Source organism: Vombatus ursinus, unplaced genomic scaffold (assembly GCF_900497805.2).
Source record: "Vombatus ursinus unplaced genomic scaffold, bare-nosed wombat genome assembly UNPS02014841.1, whole genome shotgun sequence".
Classification (NCBI taxonomy): Eukaryota; Metazoa; Chordata; class Mammalia; order Diprotodontia; family Vombatidae; genus Vombatus; species Vombatus ursinus.
The window spans coordinates 7,072,654-7,089,195 of NW_020954619.1; the positions used below are offsets into that span (position 1 = coordinate 7,072,654).

General features: G+C 43.0%; 1 protein-coding gene across 2 annotated transcripts in view; it reads left to right on the plus strand.

The window, feature by feature from the left end:
- The window catches only part of RRBP1 (ribosome binding protein 1), a 114,744-nt gene extending 98,773 nt beyond the window's left edge, over positions 1 to 15,971 (plus strand). The window contains exons 13-24 of one of the 2 annotated variants that reach the window (XM_027840279.1): positions 1,322 to 1,414; positions 1,772 to 1,852; positions 2,037 to 2,126; positions 4,060 to 4,152; positions 4,403 to 4,474; positions 6,611 to 6,706; positions 7,507 to 7,590; positions 9,551 to 9,652; positions 11,243 to 11,326; positions 13,242 to 13,340; positions 14,555 to 14,698; positions 15,361 to 15,971. In XM_027840279.1, the coding sequence (XP_027696080.1) occupies positions 1,322 to 1,414; positions 1,772 to 1,852; positions 2,037 to 2,126; positions 4,060 to 4,152; positions 4,403 to 4,474; positions 6,611 to 6,706; positions 7,507 to 7,590; positions 9,551 to 9,652; positions 11,243 to 11,326; positions 13,242 to 13,340; positions 14,555 to 14,698; positions 15,361 to 15,399 (1,077 nt within the window). In that variant the 3' untranslated portion in view covers positions 15,400 to 15,971. The remainder of the gene's footprint in view (positions 1 to 1,321; positions 1,415 to 1,771; positions 1,853 to 2,036; positions 2,127 to 4,059; positions 4,153 to 4,402; positions 4,475 to 6,610; positions 6,707 to 7,506; positions 7,591 to 9,550; positions 9,653 to 11,242; positions 11,327 to 13,241; positions 13,341 to 14,554; positions 14,699 to 15,360) is intronic. The other variant, XM_027840280.1, reaches the window with a different exon arrangement.
- The last annotated feature ends 571 nt before the right edge of the window (positions 15,972 to 16,542 follow it).

Consider the following 16,542-nt stretch of genomic DNA (forward strand, 5'->3'; position numbering starts at 1 on the left):
ACCAATAAGTGTGTGAGCTGGGATTTGTCCTCAGATCTTCCTGACTCCTTTATCCACTTAGCCCCACATGTGCTGCACCGTGTTGCCATAAGTCCAGGATTCTTACTAAAATACATAAAACTGCTGCAGAGGGTCTCTTGTGTTTGTTTACAAATAGATCAGTGCTTCAGGCTCAATGTATGCCAGTTTTCAGTCCAACTCAAGCATTCATCAAGCTTGTTTTAAGCGCTCGGAACCATGCTGCATTCTGGGGGTACATGTGAAGATAAAGAAATAATTCTTGCCCTCAAAAAAGTTTATCTTCTATTGGATATATAGAAGTATGTATACAAGCCAATATGTCTGTACACATTATGCTGCATAAATCTTTGAATGTGTCATTTAAATAGTATCCCTTCTGGGTGTATTGCAAATATTCTTATTAAACCCTTTACAAACCTTAGAATCCCAGGATGTTAGAACTCAAAGAGACCTAGGAGATCATCTGGTCCAAAGGTATCATTTAGGTGGCCTGCAGCCACCCACATGTGCAGCCCAAACCATTTTTAAATGTAATTGGAAATATTTAACAAAATAAATTTAAAAATACAATAGAATATAGATAATGTTAAAATGTGATTTTCTAAGTCAGTATGTGCTCATAGAGATCCATAGGTACAGTATAGTGTTCCCTCTTTCTATTTGATTTTGACACTGCTGATCTAGTCCATCCCCCTAATTTTACAGATGAAGAAATGAGACTGGATAAGTTGACTTACTCAAGATTGCCTGGCGAGTCAGGGGGCAAAGCAGGGACAGAGTAGGTCCCAGGCCTCTCTTGAGGCCTTTTGTTGAGAAGTTTAAAATGTATAGTCGGCCCTTGATTATGTGTTTGCCATTTGTCTGTGTAAAGTTTTTGTTTTTAATGTCAAGCTAACAAACCATCTTATGTCTACCCTACTACTGAGCCTCGACTCTGGTTACTCACTCTTTAGCTAGTGTGTTGTGTACTCATGAAATAAAAGTTAATTTTGATATTAACCTGAGTAAAGCTATTGAAAGGCATCATAGAGGGTTGAAATATCTGGTGTTCGGAGTTACTCATCACTTCTCCCTCCATGATTGTTCAGGATTAAATTGGTTTCAGTTACAGTTTTAGAGGCACACACTGACTCATGTGGAGGAGCATTTAGAACCTCTGGTTTTTCCTAAACCTTGTCCTCTTCATTCGTGCTGTTCTTTTCACCTTGAGCATTAAGGATGTGCCGTCTAGGACAAAGTTTGAGCAAGAAGCTGTTTTCTACTTTCACCTCTAAACTCAGCTGCGCTCTTTCTCCTTCAGGAAGAAGTAGAGAAGCAGGTCAGCAGCACTCAGACAAAGACAAAGGAAACTCTTCTCTCCCTCTTCCCAGACATCTCAATAACCACACAACAGGTACAAGTCAGAGGCATTTCGAGGGCAGTTCACAGAGGCTGGGCTGGGCTGGAGTTAGGCAGACCTCGATTCAGATACTGCTGTTGACTTTACTTCTGACCTTCAGTTTCCTCATCTATAAAATGGGAGTAATAATATCTGTAGCATTTCCCGCAGAGGTCGTTATAAGGCTCCCATGGGAATAATGTGTCCAGAATGATTTGCCAGCTTCAAAGCACTGTATCACAGCCAGCTGTTACCACTGTTAATTATTATTATTGCCTAAAGAGAAGGGAGGGGATTTGACTCTAGTGGTGATCCTTTTGCTCAGTTCAGGATGGATAGCGATCACCATACTTATTTCCTTGTTGGTTTCAGAGTTACGATGAGTGGCTACAGGAATTCAAAGAGAAGAGTACAGAAGCTGTAAAGCAGAAAGCACCTGCTGGAGTATCTTTGGTAAGAAGGTCGTAGAAATGGAAACTTTGAGCTTGGCATCCTTATTGCCAGAATAGAGCTCATGGGCTCCTTTTTTGTTTTTTTTTTTTTAATTTGGGGGTTGGGAGTAGTTGTTTTTTGTTTGTTTTTTAGTCAGTAGCAGTTTGTGGCTAATATGCAATCAATTCTTCCTGGGTTCCTTCAGGACTTAGCCTCTAAGTTAAAGGAAGCTGAGGAAGCCCAAAGCACTTTACAGTCGGAGTGTGACCAGTACCGAACCATCCTCGCAGAAACGGTAGGTTTAGTATCTTCAACATTTCAAGGATCTGTGATTTTTGTCTGTGTGGGCCCTTCCTCCACTAGTGCATAGTCTCCAATTTAAGGAAATGATTTCTGAGAGCTCCTAGGGCCCCCAAATTCATCATCCTGTGGGCAGTCTGAGGATAAGCCTCTCCTGACTATGGACCTCACACATAATAACCTGTCACCATCCTTGAAGCCTTTCCTACTTGGGATAAGGTCTCCCCAAGTTTGTACCCCATGGGCATAGCCTTTCAGAACATCAGGTCACCTTCCCACCCTGGTGAGGGATCAGAATAGGACTTTGGTGGAGAATAATGCATGTATGCTGTAGTCAGATGGGAATTCTATATGTCATTATTTCTCAAATAGCAAAGTATTTGCATGTCATCTGTGATTCTACAGAGGATTCTCCAGGAAGGTGCCTAAGTTCTAGAAGGGGGAAAGAAATGGTGGTTCAGGAATAGTACTTTACAGGGTTTGCTGAAGGGGCAAACGTGGAGTCCTATTTCCTTGATGAGACACAGCATGGTAGAAGGGGAAGACAGCAATCCTAGTTCTAACTGTATGACATGACAAGTCATGTATGCATCCTTTCTGGGTTTTTGCTTCATTTTTCAAAATGAGAGTGCTGGGGGAAAAAAATGAGAGTGTTGAACTAGATGACCTTTTAAATCTTTTCTGAGTCTAAGTCACCAAAAGGACAGGCTTGAAGATTTTACAGAACATTGGCAGTTGGAGTGAGGAAGGGAGACTTTGAGGTACCAGACCTCTAAGCATGCAGCAGAAGGGGTCTTCAGAGGGGAAATAAAGAGAGTGTATGCTACCAGCCCAGTTTTTTCTCCTTTGAAACTGTAAAAGCCATTTTGCTGGACAGGAAAGTGACCTCTGTTTTGTTTGATATCTCTTCTGCCAGCCTGTCTCCATGTTCTATCCCCTGAGAGGACATAACAAATCACAACAATTCTCCAGGTTCTAATCATATCATAGAGCTCAAATCCAATAACCAAATTTTATATTTCAACCAAAATGTATGCCCTGACCAAGGAGTGGCCTACTTTAAAAAAAAAATTAGGCAGAATTAGGTGAAAACAAAATCCTCATGCAAGAAAAGGAATTTAGATTATACCTCTGGGGTTTCTTATAATTCCTGTAGCCCTGTGGTATATGAGTTAAGTGGAGGAGAATAGGAGTGGGGAAAAAACAGGTAAGTGAGAAGGAGAAGCCATAGAAAGGGGAAGTGAAAACCAAGAGAACCGTTGTAGGCAATAATAACTATATGTTCAAAAAGCAGCTGTGAATGGGGGCAGCTCGGTGGTGCAGTGGATAGAGCACAGGCCCTGGAGTCAGGAGAACCTGAGTTCAAATCCAGTCTCAGCCCAGACACTTGGCACTTACTAGCTGTGTGACCCTGGGCAAGTCACTTAACCCTGTTGCCTAGCCAAAAAAAAAAAAAGTAACTGTGAATGACTAAGCCATTCTGAGTAATGGGATCATTCAAATCAACTACAAAGGATCCATGAAGGAAGATGCTATCCACCTCCAGAGAAAGAACTGATATGTGGAAGTATGGATTGTATGGTTCCACATATATATCTGTATTATTAGCCTTCTCTAATATGGGGTTGGGAAGGAGAGAGAAAGATAACTTGGAACTCAAAATATAACCCAAAAAATAAAGAAAAGAAAAAAAAGAAAAAGGAAGGGGAAATGGCAGTTATCTTATTGCTTTCTCAGTGGCTTTATACTTCATGCCTTTCTTTGTATTCCTGGTGCTTAGCACAAGGCTTGGCGAAAATATTAGGTACTCAATAAACGCTTAAGACCAGCCTTGATGGCAGCAGAATGACTCGGTGGGTTTATTGCTCTTGCGTAGTTTTGTTTTGTATCACTAACACATCTCATTCCCTGTGTGATCGATCTCTTAGGAAGGCATGTTGAAAGATCTTCAGAAGAGCGTGGAGGAGGAAGAGCAGGTGTGGAAAGCCAAGCTCACAGTATCAGAAGAAGAGCTCCAGAAGGTGAGTGCTGCCAAAGTTGCTTTGGCTCCTTTACTGTCATCCTGTCTTCCACCCATTCTCTTTCCCGCACCTAGGATAGGAAATCAGAGAAAGGCAAATTGGGACAAGGGAGAACTTGGAGTGAGGGTTCCTTAAATCTACCCTAAGAGGAATGAATATTCCAGAGGGGACATTCCATTCAGGTTAGAGCAAGAACAGTTCTCAGTGTCTCTTCCTGCCTTCCTGAGTCAGTGTTGGTTTTGTTTCATAGTCACAAATCAAAGTGAAACATCTCGAAGAAACCTTGGAGAAGTTAAAAGGAGACTTACAGAGTACAGCTCAGGTAAGAAGTTTCTTTGCTTTGCTGAAGAAAAATGTCCAAGCTTAACAGGTCCCAGATCTTCACATCGAAAGCCTCGAGAAAAGTGGGCTCATGGGTTGGTGGCAGGATGTCAGCCACCTTTATAGATAGGTTATAAAAGCAACTGTCTGCCCACCAACCATTTTTGGTTTTGATTTTGACTTTTTTGGTGATAGTTGGATTTTCTTTAATCAACCCATAAATTTTGCCATCTTTCCTGTGTTTTTTGGTGTCAGAAGGGTGCTGACACAGCCTTTATAAATCTGGATTCTCTACACATTGCTGTACTGAAATAACTTTCCCCAGGGTCTCTAACAACCATGTTGTCATGTCAACCATGTTTGTGTTTTTTGTCTTTATTTCTCTTTACTTTTCTGCAGCATTTGACATGGTAGACTACCTCTTTCCTCCTTCACCTTCCATGACACTTCTCCCACGGCTCTCATCCTGCCTCACTAGTAGCGCCTTCTTTGTCTTTTCTACTGGTTCATCTCTTCTGCTCAGGTTCTGCCTAAGACACTCTGTTCTTTTCTCTCTGTACTCTTCCTTGGTGATCTTATCTACTCCCGTGGCTTCAGTTGTCACCTCTGTGCAGGTAACCTCCAAATCTGTATCTATGCTTCTAATACCTCCCCAGAAGTCCAGGCCCATATTATCAACAGCCTGCTGACCATCCCTCTGAATGCCTCACCAGCACCTCCAGTACCACCTATCTAAAACTGACATCATCTTCCCTCCTGTACCTGTTCCTCCTCCCAGTTTCTCCCTCCATTTCTGTGCATGGCATAGCTTTGTCTTTCAGAGTCATGAATCTAATCAGTTCCCAAGTTTCCTCTTATGTGGCCCTTCCTCTCCACTTTCACTCAAGCCTTCATGTCTTTGCACCAAACTGTTATAGCCTCTCACCTGGCTTTCTGCCTCTGCTCTATGCTCTCTCCAATCTATCTTCCCTATTGCTGCCCAGGTAATTTCCCTAGTGGGCTACTCTGACTCTTCTACTCAGACACCTCCCCCCACTACTCACACTGCCACTGCTCTAGGTCAAGCCCTCATCACCTCTCACCTGAACTATTAGAATGGCCTTCTAATTGGTCTCTCCCTATCCCAATCTACGCTACGCCCTCTACACTAAAATGTTGGTGTGAAATATTATTATTTCTGTGAAATTCTGATGGCTCCCTGTGAACTCTGGGCTCAATTAATAAACACTTCTGTCTGGCATTGAAAACCTGTCACCACCTGGCCTCAGCCTGTCCAACCTTATTGCATAGGATTTCCCTTTGTGCATTCTGTGGACTAGCCAAATTGCCCTCGGTGCAGTATTCTAGGACCTTCCGTGATTAGGCTCACTGCTCATCCAGTCTTATCTCATATGACTCATCTTCACGTATTCTATTTCTCAGCCCATACTCATCCTGCCCTTTCCTGTTTCTGTGCTTTTGTTCATGCTATTCCCAAATCCTGAACTAGACTCCTCCTTTCCACCTGCTCCCAGCCCATTTCTAGTTCCTGAAGTCCCTGGCTTCTTGGAAGGGCCTGCTCAGATATCACTTCTGCCTTAACACCCTCACCTACTGCCCTAGGTGTAAGTAATTTCTCACATTTCTCATAGCACTACTCTTGAATCTCTCCTTTGTACTTATCTTACCCTCCTTTGTACTTATCTTACCCTCCTTTGTATAGTAGTTATGTGGGTACCTTCATACTCTTTTTTAGATTATAAACTCCTTGAAAGCAGGGCCTGTGTTGTAGCCAATTTTATACCCCAGTGATTAGCAGTGCAGTTGAAGGCATTTGTATGTTTGCTGAATTTGTTGAGTTGAATCAAATAACTGAGGAGAGCTTCAAGAAACTAAAGAATTAGGGTGCTGGTGGGTGATATTTTCTTTTGCACCTGGCCTAATTTCTCCCAAACCAAAAGCAAATTTTTTTGTTTGTCTATTTGTTTATTGGATTTTTTTCCCCCTAAATCCAGTAATGCCAAGACAGTCTATGGAATTCTTCTTGGTTATCCACAAGTTCAACAAATTCCATTCAACTCATTCTCATGTTATTTAATGCCACCATGACATCCGGGGCTGTTGTCTCACTTGTGTGATAATATGTATTTGTCTCAAGGTCAAAGAATATGCGACTCTCTTGGAGGCACGGCTGGAGGAGCACATGTTAACATCCAGTGCAGAATGTCAAAAGTATGCAGAAGAGGTTGAGTCGGTAAGTAGGTGGCACCCTCAGGAGTCTCTGGCTCTGCACTGAGCCCTCTCTCTCCCGTCCTTCTTGCACAAGTGTTAGTATGGTGCTAGAAGGGAGGCCTTTGTTCCCAAGTTCTGACACTACAAGTTCAAGGTCCCCGCTAAGTTTTCATCACTATTGACTAGGCCGACTTTCTTTTCAAGGACTCCTTGGCCATCTGGGACAATGAGGAAATAATGGGTCGTCTCTGTATTTGTCAAAATCCAAGCACAGTCCCTTTGCTTGGAACTTCCCTGAGTTGAAGGTCTCTACTTCCTGGATCCTAGGAGAGAATCAGAATGATTCTGTTAGGGGGATGAGAGGCACCAACTCAGCTTGTCCACTCTGCAGTGCTGGAGCTGCCGCCTTAGTTCCCAGCCATTGGCTGTCCCGTGAGACACTTTGTGTCCCACTGCATGACTGACTACCTTTGGGAAGGAGGGAGAGACCCCAGAATGTACTGATTTAAGGCTGAGGTTTTTTCTTAACTACAAGGCAGAAAGGGAAAACTTGGAATTTCTGATTGGGCTTTAATCTTAAACTCTAGTTGTGTATGAAGGCTGCCTTATAATCTTTCCCCAAAGACTTGGAAAGCATTATAGTTTCCCTTCCATCCCTTAAAAGTGAAACCTTAGATTCAGAGAATCTAGTAGACCCATTTCATAGTAGTTCTGTTTGGTGTTTCAATATTGTGCCTGTTGACTCACACTCAGCCGTTTTGTTTTGTTTTCTTTCTCCTCTGCCCTCACTAACCCTTCCTCTTCCTTGTCTTATAAACAAAGTTGAGGGACCTTTTAACAGAAGCCCGAGAGCAGATGGATGCAGCTAACAGTGAAGCACAGAAGCAGAGCAAGGAACTCGCACTGGTAACTAAGCTTTGTTTGTAATAAATGGGGAGAGAAACTTTGTGAAGGAAGTGTGTTGTGTGAATGCATGTTGAGTTTGTATTTAAAAATGCTAACTTTTTTTAAATCCCACTTGATTCATTTGAAAGACCAGAATTGAGCTTTAATGCTTAGATGCAAATTTTTCCAGTGGTGGTATGAAAGAATTTTAATTTGAGAGTTTTCACTCTTCTGCCTCTCCCTTGTCCACAGTCATTTACCCTGCTCTTAAATGAACTTGGGTTTCTCACATTCTCCTATATGGAAACACCAGTGCTCTGAAACCATATGGATTCATGGGAAACTGTATTTCAGGCATCCTCTTGGGACTGAAATGGTGAATGCCTTTCTCTACCCTAGGTCCAACTCTAGAGTTTGACTGACTGGGCTTTGATATCCCATGATGAAACTAGTAGGCTTTAATTTGTTTAAAGATGTTGACTTAAACAGAGCAATGACATTGAGATTTCATTGGATGCCCCATTTGGGGTAGTGGAAAGAACGTCAGATCAGGAGTTAGAAGAGACATTGACACTCATTCCCACTCTAGGGCACCAAGGCCTCTACTTGGCCATCTGTAAAATGGGAGGACTGAACTTGATCCCTGAGATCTCCTCCAGTTTGAAAATGTTGTGATTCTAAGTCACACTTTTTATAAATTTCACCATAATCCTTTTAAAAAAAATAAATAAATGAAGCGGAGTCAGTGGTCTTGAGTTTTATACGCAACGCTGACCATTAGGTTGAGTAGCATCTGTATTCATTTGTAATCTGAACCCCAGTTTAAGTTTTTCCCAAGAGGTTTTCCAGGCAGCGTTTGAGTTTGGTAATGATAATGATCTTTTGGTCATATCTCTGCCATTTTGAAGGCTCTTCATTTAATCCGAATGGTTAGGGATTTGAGTTCTGGTCTTTATGTCAAATTTGTTGGGGGAGAGTTCATGGTAAATTGGAAATGTAAAAATGTGCTTCTCTTTTGAGGAAAGGATTCCAGGGTCTTTCCATTGGGTGAATTACACTGCATAGGTTCTGGGGAGACCAAACTTGACATTGTTCTTGGGCCTTGGAGTCAGTCTGTGAATAGTCAAAATGTCCATGGGGTCCCCAACAGTGTGATAAAACTGTGTCCTTTCCTTTCTAAACACTGCCCAGAACCAGGAGAGCCCCAGAGTATGTGTGTATGGGTGCTCTACAAGCACCCAGGAGAATTATCTTGGGTCTACAACATTCATATATTTTTGGAAGGGGCTCCCTATTCTGTGCTCACGGAGGGGGTCTTATGCACCACAAAGCATGTGTTTTCATTTTGAATATGTTGGAAAAGGTTGTTGGTTTTACTTTTAGGAAGAAATCAGTCATTCCTCTGTATCAGCGCATTTTAAAATATCATATCATGGGACAGCTAGGTGGCACAGTGGAGAGAGCACTGGCCCCAGATTCTAGAGGACCTGAGTTCAAATCTGCACACAGACACTTGACACTTACTAGCTATGTGACCCTGGGCAAGTCACTTAACCCCATTGCCTAACAAAACAAAAAAAACAAACTTCAAAAAAAAAATATCAGTTAACCCTGAATTCTATGCTTCGCCACTTTCAATGAGCATCATCTTAGGGAGGATAAAGGGCAGTTGTTTCCCTAGTCCCAACCCCCACCCAGTGAAGTGGTTTTCTACCTTGGATTATTCCAGATGATGGTGCTCTCATTTATTTATGCATTTATTTATTTGTTCATTCTTTTCATTTATTTTATGCATTCACTCATTTATTCATTTATTTTTAAGAGCTCTCACCTTAGGTCTCTGCCATGCTTACCAACCTGAGGCCCACTCTGCCGGCTGCATCAGATAATCAAGGAAGCATGTGCCTATAGTAACTGTGTATATGAGTATGTGTACATGTGAGGGGTATACTTGAGCAAAACTCTCCCATCCCTATTTCAGGTCAGGCAGCAGTTGAGTGAAATGAAGAACCATGTACAGGATGGTGAAGTTGTTGGGTCGCAGGCTGACCTAACTGAGCAGGAACCTGTCGAGGTTAGGGCGGTGAGACTGATCCCCTAGCCACCCATCCCTAACCCTGCTATGCCCATCTTCCCTCTTCTCACCCTCTTCTCCCCTTTCTTCCTGGCTCCTGACTGTGCCATGGCTCCATTTGCTAGCGATAACTGCATGAGCTCGATGTGTTGTGTCTTGGCTGCCGTGTGTGTTTTTTGCATATGCTTTTAAGTGGGTTGGATGAGGTCGAGGGGGAGGGAGTGGGGAGCTCCCAAACTCTCGAAGCTTTTCCAGATTATTTGCTCACTTTTACACCATTCTCATTTTCACCCAAATACATCAAAGAATTGATATGGTTTGTTTAGTGTTGAGTTCTCTGGGATGGTTGGAAAATGAGGGAAAGAAGAGGAAAACAGTCTCAGTGAGTGGGTCTCAGTGGGTATTGTCAAGAATCATGAAACACTTGTTTGGGGTTGGAGGTAGGGGAGGGAGGGCCCATGTGGAGATGAATAGAAGCTTAGTCTTTGTGAAGGGTCACCTACTACAACTGAAAGGATGCTCTACCTGGGTTTGAATACTGACTTGACCATGAGCCACCTGACTTCCTGGAATTTGGTCACCTTCCCTATAAAATGGATGTAATAGTACTTGGGCTCCCTGATTCACAGGGTAGTTTCGAGACAGGTACTTTGAAAAGTACTATATAAATGATCTGTTGTTAATGGGGGTATAAAGCTATTGAAATAGAACTAAGGGGCTTTTGTTGCAACGATATCACTAAATAAAAGTGGTGGTGGGTAGTGGTAGGGAGTTGCTTTTTCTCTCTTTGTCTCTCCATCTCCTCTCTGTCTCTGTTTGAGATCTTGTCATATAATTTATGTAATAGGAGGGGAAATGGTGTTTCTAGCCCTTTAGCCCTGAAGTCCCTGCTAAGTAAATCTATGTCAGAGGAGCCTAACCTGGGGCAAACTATCAATAAACATTTATTTATTAAGTGCCTACTATGTTCCAGACACTGTGCTAAGTGCTAGGGATATAAAAGACATCCCCTGCCTTCAAGGAGCTTACAGTCTAATAGATTGAAAAAAGAAAAAAAACTGCCCCTAGCCCACTTGTCCTTGGCCAGCCTTCACCTAAAGCTCACCTACGTACCAAGAGAGACATAAATTAAACTGATGGCTATCTGCCTGATGCTCCACAGCTTTATTCATACAGATTAAAAGATGCTTACGGAAAGGTTGTGTGATCATCTCTTACCTTCTCCCACTCCCCAAAAGTGTTTCTCTGTTGGAGCACGCCCACCATTGTGCTTCTGGACTTCCTCCTCCCGTCTCATTCCTTACCCCTTCCATGCCCCCAACCCTTGGGTTCAGCCATGACTGATGGTAAATCTCTTTCTCAGACTGGCGAAGGGGGAATCACCCAGTTGCCTGACTTAGGTCTGTTGTTCCCTAGAGAGGTATGGGAAGCCTATGAAATACGGGCCTGAGGTTAAACAGTCCATCCCACATTGAGGCGAGGGAAGGTTAAGCCTAAGTGGAGGGCAGGTCCTAGAGATCTTGGATCATAGTAGATTTCATTGTCTTGTGACAGATTCCAATTGCATGTGTGTTTGTGTGCATGTGTGTTTCTATGTAGCTGAAAACACAGCTGGAGCATACAGAAACCCTCCTAGAGAAGGAACAGATCCAGCTGCAGAAGCTGACAGCTGAGTTTGAGGAGGTAAGTTCTTTAACCTGGGCCACGTAGGCCTAAAAGGGATTGGGTGGATGAGCAGTAAGAAATGGGCTTAGTCACTCTTCTGTCCCCCCTTCCTGTCTGATTCCATACTGTCCTTCACACTACCACCTTTCCCACCCTTGATAGAACACGATTCACCCTGATAAGAATGGGAAGGATTGGGTGAAATTTTGTAACATTAGGTGAGCATTTTGATCCACTTGATAGCTTAAGGTAGAGATCTATGGATGAGGTAGGTGGAACAAGATAAAAGTATCATGGTGGTCTGATCTGAACCTGCTGAGGGTAAGGTATGGAGGGAAGTGAGGCAGAATTCTTGATGACCTCTTGAGGTGCACTGGTTTGAGCTGATGAATCAGTGCCTGTCCTGACAGATGGCAGTGCTGTGCCACTTAGCCTTTGAACTTGGCAGCTAAGCTCAGATGATTCAGTGATGCAAGCTTGTAAGTAACAGACAGAGCTGGGATGTCATGAGTGGGCCTACTTCCTCTACTGATAGATTACCTCTGACTAGTTCAGGAGTTCTGAACCCTGGGGTCTGTGAACTTTATTTTTAAAAATATTTTGAAAATTACATTTTAGTGTGATTGTTTTTCCTCTGTAAGCCTATGTATTTTATTTTGTGCATTTAAAACCTTATTCTGAGAAGGGTTCCCACAGGCTTCACCAGATGACCAGAGGGATCCATGACACCAAAAAAGTTAACCCTAGATGTAGGTGGTTTCATGGATTGCTGTGGCCAAAAAAGCCCTCACCTGATGCCCTACCTTTTTGTAATAAGCTCTTTGGCCAAGGCTGATTCTAGGGCAACAGGCATACAATTTGTCACCATACTAGAATGGAAACCCGCCTAGCTTAAATAGAACCAGCCTTTGAGAACACAGTGGCATATCTATGCCAGGAAGGCACAGCAGAGTCGGAGTTGAGTGAAGGCTGCCTTGCATGTGAATTTCAAACAATAACAGCCTAACAAGCTGCTGTCCCATGAAATTTTCAGTAGCCCTTTCTTCCTCGTTTGTCTGTCCTCTCCTTTAAGCCTTTTGGCCATTCCCACCCCTAATAATTACTCTAAATGCTAGGCTGAAGGAATAGAATCTGCCTGGAGCCAATGCCCACAGAATCCCAGTAAAAGAAAACCAACAGTCTGGGGAAGGAAGGATGTTTGTAGGACTTCCAGGGCCTCTTAGTCTCCCTGGCTCCCTTTAAGACTCAGCTCAAATCCTACTCTCTCCAGGAGGTCATTCCTGGTTCCTGCCAGCTGCTAGTGCCTTCCTCTTTCAGATTGCCTTCATATGTTCTGTGTATATCTAGTATGTACCTTGATGTTTACACGTCTCCTCCTCCATTGCAATGTATACTTCTTTTCTTAATAAATGCTTGTTGACTGACTAGATGAATATTGCAGGCGAGGGAGGGCAGTTATGCACACAACTTAATTTAGTGCTGCACAGACATTCTTTTCAAATCTGAAACTGAAATACCTTTGTACTCATTGATGGACTTTGAGGCACTATGGCTGGATTTGGAGTCCTAGCTGTGCCGTTTATGGGACAATGGTGACCTTAACTGCTAATCTCTTAATCTCAGTGTACTGCAGTTCCCTCATGTATAAAATAAGGATAAGAATATTTCCAGTGTCTGCCTTCCCGGGTTGTTGCAAAGAAAACCCTTTGTCAGTGTTTCATAAATCTGAATTGGCATTTTTGTCATAATTACTAGATAATGACTGATTGTTGGCATCAGAATTTGATGCTTATGCTCTTACATCCCTCTTTGGACCTTTTGCATTTCCTCACCTGGTTATCTCTGATTTTGACTGTTTGGATGTTCTAGATAGAATATCTAACCTAGCCCCCCCCCATCTTTCTTCTTGATTCCCTAAAACTCTGTAAACAAGGCCCAGAATTCAGCATGTAATTTGCAAGCAGAATTGGAGAAACTTCGAGCATCCACCAGCATGGAGTCTTCAGAAACGGAGGAAGCTGTTCAGCTGAAGGTAAATGTCTTCATTCATCCTTCAACCTGACTCTGCCAGAGGGCTGGGAACGGTGGTCAGGGGATGGTCTGGATGGGCTTATTAGTAGGTAGAGACACTTAAGGGGAGGCAAGAAGGATGAAGACTTCATTGACCCTGTTGACTTTCCTATAGTTCTCTGCTATGACATTTATTGTATTTCTCCTTAACATCTCCCAGTCATTCACTTACCATTTTAGCACCCAGATATGTCTGCAGGGGAGCAGGGAGAGTCAGGGGAACCAGTTTTTATCTTTTTCCCTTAACTATTTCCCCTAAACTTCTGGCTTTCTCAAAAGGTACAAGTTATGAGAACACTGAGGTTTATATGTTAGTGTCCATACTTTTGTTTCTGTCATAAGTTAATGCTTTAGGACAGCAATGGGGATAAGGACTGGACTTGGGATTTCATTGCAGTAGTCATGCAGGCTGGCATCTCCTCTGCAGTGTATAGTCTTAGAGCAGGGCTTATGAACGTGGGATCTGTGAACTTAAAAAGAAATTTATTTGATCACTATTTCAATGTAATTGGCTTTCTTTGTATTCCTAAGTATTTTTTTAACTTCATTTAAAAAAAATATTTTCAAAATTGCATTTCAGTATAATTGATTTCCTTTGTAATCCTGTGTTTTTTATTTTGTGCATTTAGAACATGATTCTGAAAAGGGGTCCACAGACCTATGACACAGAAACATTTATTACATCGTTTTGAGAAGGGGTCCATAGGCTTCATCAGGCTGCCAACGGATCCATACCAGAAACCCTGTTAGAGGGTAGAGGGCTGCCTGGCACACTTGGCGTGGGGTGGAGGCGTCATGGTCACATGGCCAGTATGTCAGAAGCAGGAATTGAACCCATCTTTCTGATTCTGAGGCCAGCTCTTAATTTGCTAGGTTACATAGGATATTTAATAAAATCTGTCATTGCCTCACTGGCATCTTTCTCTTTAGAAATAACTTTTCTTATTTGTCTGTTGGGATGAGTGTTTGTTTTCTTTCTGGTGAGGCCATTCTGGGCCGGTGATCTGGGATTGGGGTGGTTGTACCTCCCCCCACACCCCCCAGGCTTAAGACTCCTTGGTACAGAATAGTGTGTTCTGTCTTTCCTGAGAATTTGCCATGATGGAACCCTCGGAGGCACTTAAAGTAGAGAGATGTGACTGGTTCTGAGTAACTTCTTGAATTGGTGACCTACAGGAAAGGCTGGAAAAAGAAAAGAAGTTAACAAAGGGCTTGGGTCAAGCTGCTACCAAGCTCCAAGGGCTTTTGAAGATAAGCCAGGAGCAGTTAACCAAGGAGAAAGAAATGGTAAAGAAGTTGCAAGAGAAGCTTGAGAAAACGGTATGGGAATTTTCTGTTTCTTCTCCTCTGGCTGGGGAGGAGGGGTGAACTAAAATAAGCATTTAGTAAATGCCTACTATGTACCAGGTGCTTCAAATATTATCTCATCTGAAGCTTACAGCAACCCCGGGAGGTTGATGCTGTTATTATCCTTGTTTTACAGTTGAGGAAACTGAGGCAGATAGGAGTTAAATGACTTGTTCAGGGTCACAAAACTAATAATAGTGATGATAGCTAACATTTTCATAGCACTTACCATGTGCCAGGCCCTAAACTAAATGCTTTATAATTATTACCTCATTTGAACCTCACAATAACCCTGGGAGATGAGTTCTGCTCTTTAGTCATTACTGGATACTAAAAGCTTTTATCCCACTCCCTATTGATTAACTTGTTTGGGCCACCTGGGATCCTTCCCCCTGGAGAGCCACGGTTTGGGGATAGATCATACCCAGCAGGGAATAAGGTGTCCAAAAAGTGGGATCATGCTATTTTTGGCTTACCTAAGGGCCAGTATCTTATGGTTAGTTATGCAGCCAGAGCCTGCTGCCACACAGGGCTTCTTGTAGTTACTTAGGGAATGGCTTCCTACCTGTAGAATGGCCATTTGAAGGACTGATTTAGCAACAGCTTATCTAACTCTGTAACCTCTTCTTCCACAGGAGGATGCTGGTAGTGCAAAGGAAGGGACCTCTGTCTGAAAAACCTCTGGAATTAAAAGTTCCTTATTCAAGTTTACCAAAATGCCTTACACATTCCTTAAAAACAAACCAACCTGAAAAAAAAAATACACATGTTCCACATCCTGTAGCTATGAGACAGAAGCCATTAGTGAACCAGAACCTTTTAGATTCACACACACACAAAAAAAAAAACAAAAACAAAACCATACTACAGGCACCACCTTTGTAAAGGAATCTTTGTAACGTTTTCTAAAACGGTATTCCCTGGGGCAAGCCCTGGACTGTCAGGAAGCGGACTCCAAAGCCTTTATTAATTCTTCTGTATGAACAGAACCCATGAATGTGTGAAACAGGGGAGGGGGGTGGGGGGGGAACGGGAGGGAGAAGGTCTATGTATCTGTCCGTCAATCAGTGCAATTGTTTTTTGTTGGGGGTGGGGGTGGGAGTGACTGTTTCTGCAGAGTTATTGAGAATGGGGAGAAAGAGCAGGCTTGAGAGGGAAGTGGCAAGGAAGTGGGCCATGCAGTTGCCAACAAGACCTGATTGTGAATTTCTGGATGTTACTGCTATTAAAACCAATGTTGTAGCCATTGGGGGTATTCCTAGTCTTTTTTTCCACTGGGGTTTGCTTTTCTAGACTGAGATCCCTAGGCTTCCTTGAACTCCAAGGGCACAGATGGAGGTTGGGGCAAGAAGTGCTCAGGTGAATTAGAGGAATCGAAATGTTCGTTTTCTTCCCCAGACTAGTCAACAGCGTTTGTGTTGTGCCCGTCATAAGGTACAAAGGCAGAAGAGGGAATAGAAGGCATTTTGCCCGACGCCTTAGCCCCCCAAGCTTTAACATTAACAGGCCAAACACAGGCAATAATCCTACCCAATTGGGTAGCTGCTGACACCCCAGCTCCAAGGCTTCCATCAAGGGGAAAATCTAGTGAGATGCTGTTTTTTCCTTTGTTATCCCCACCAGAGAATTAGGGAAAAGGAACCATTATAACACCTGGCAGCCAGATGGAATTGGTTATTCCTCACCCTCGTTACCCTCCCCACCCTCAGCCTTGGGGTCTGAGTTTGCTAGGAATTGGGTTGTGGGTGGCCTTGTGCACAGTAAGGACCAGACTTTGGGAATAAACAAGGTATCTCCATCCTAGCCTTGGAAAAATA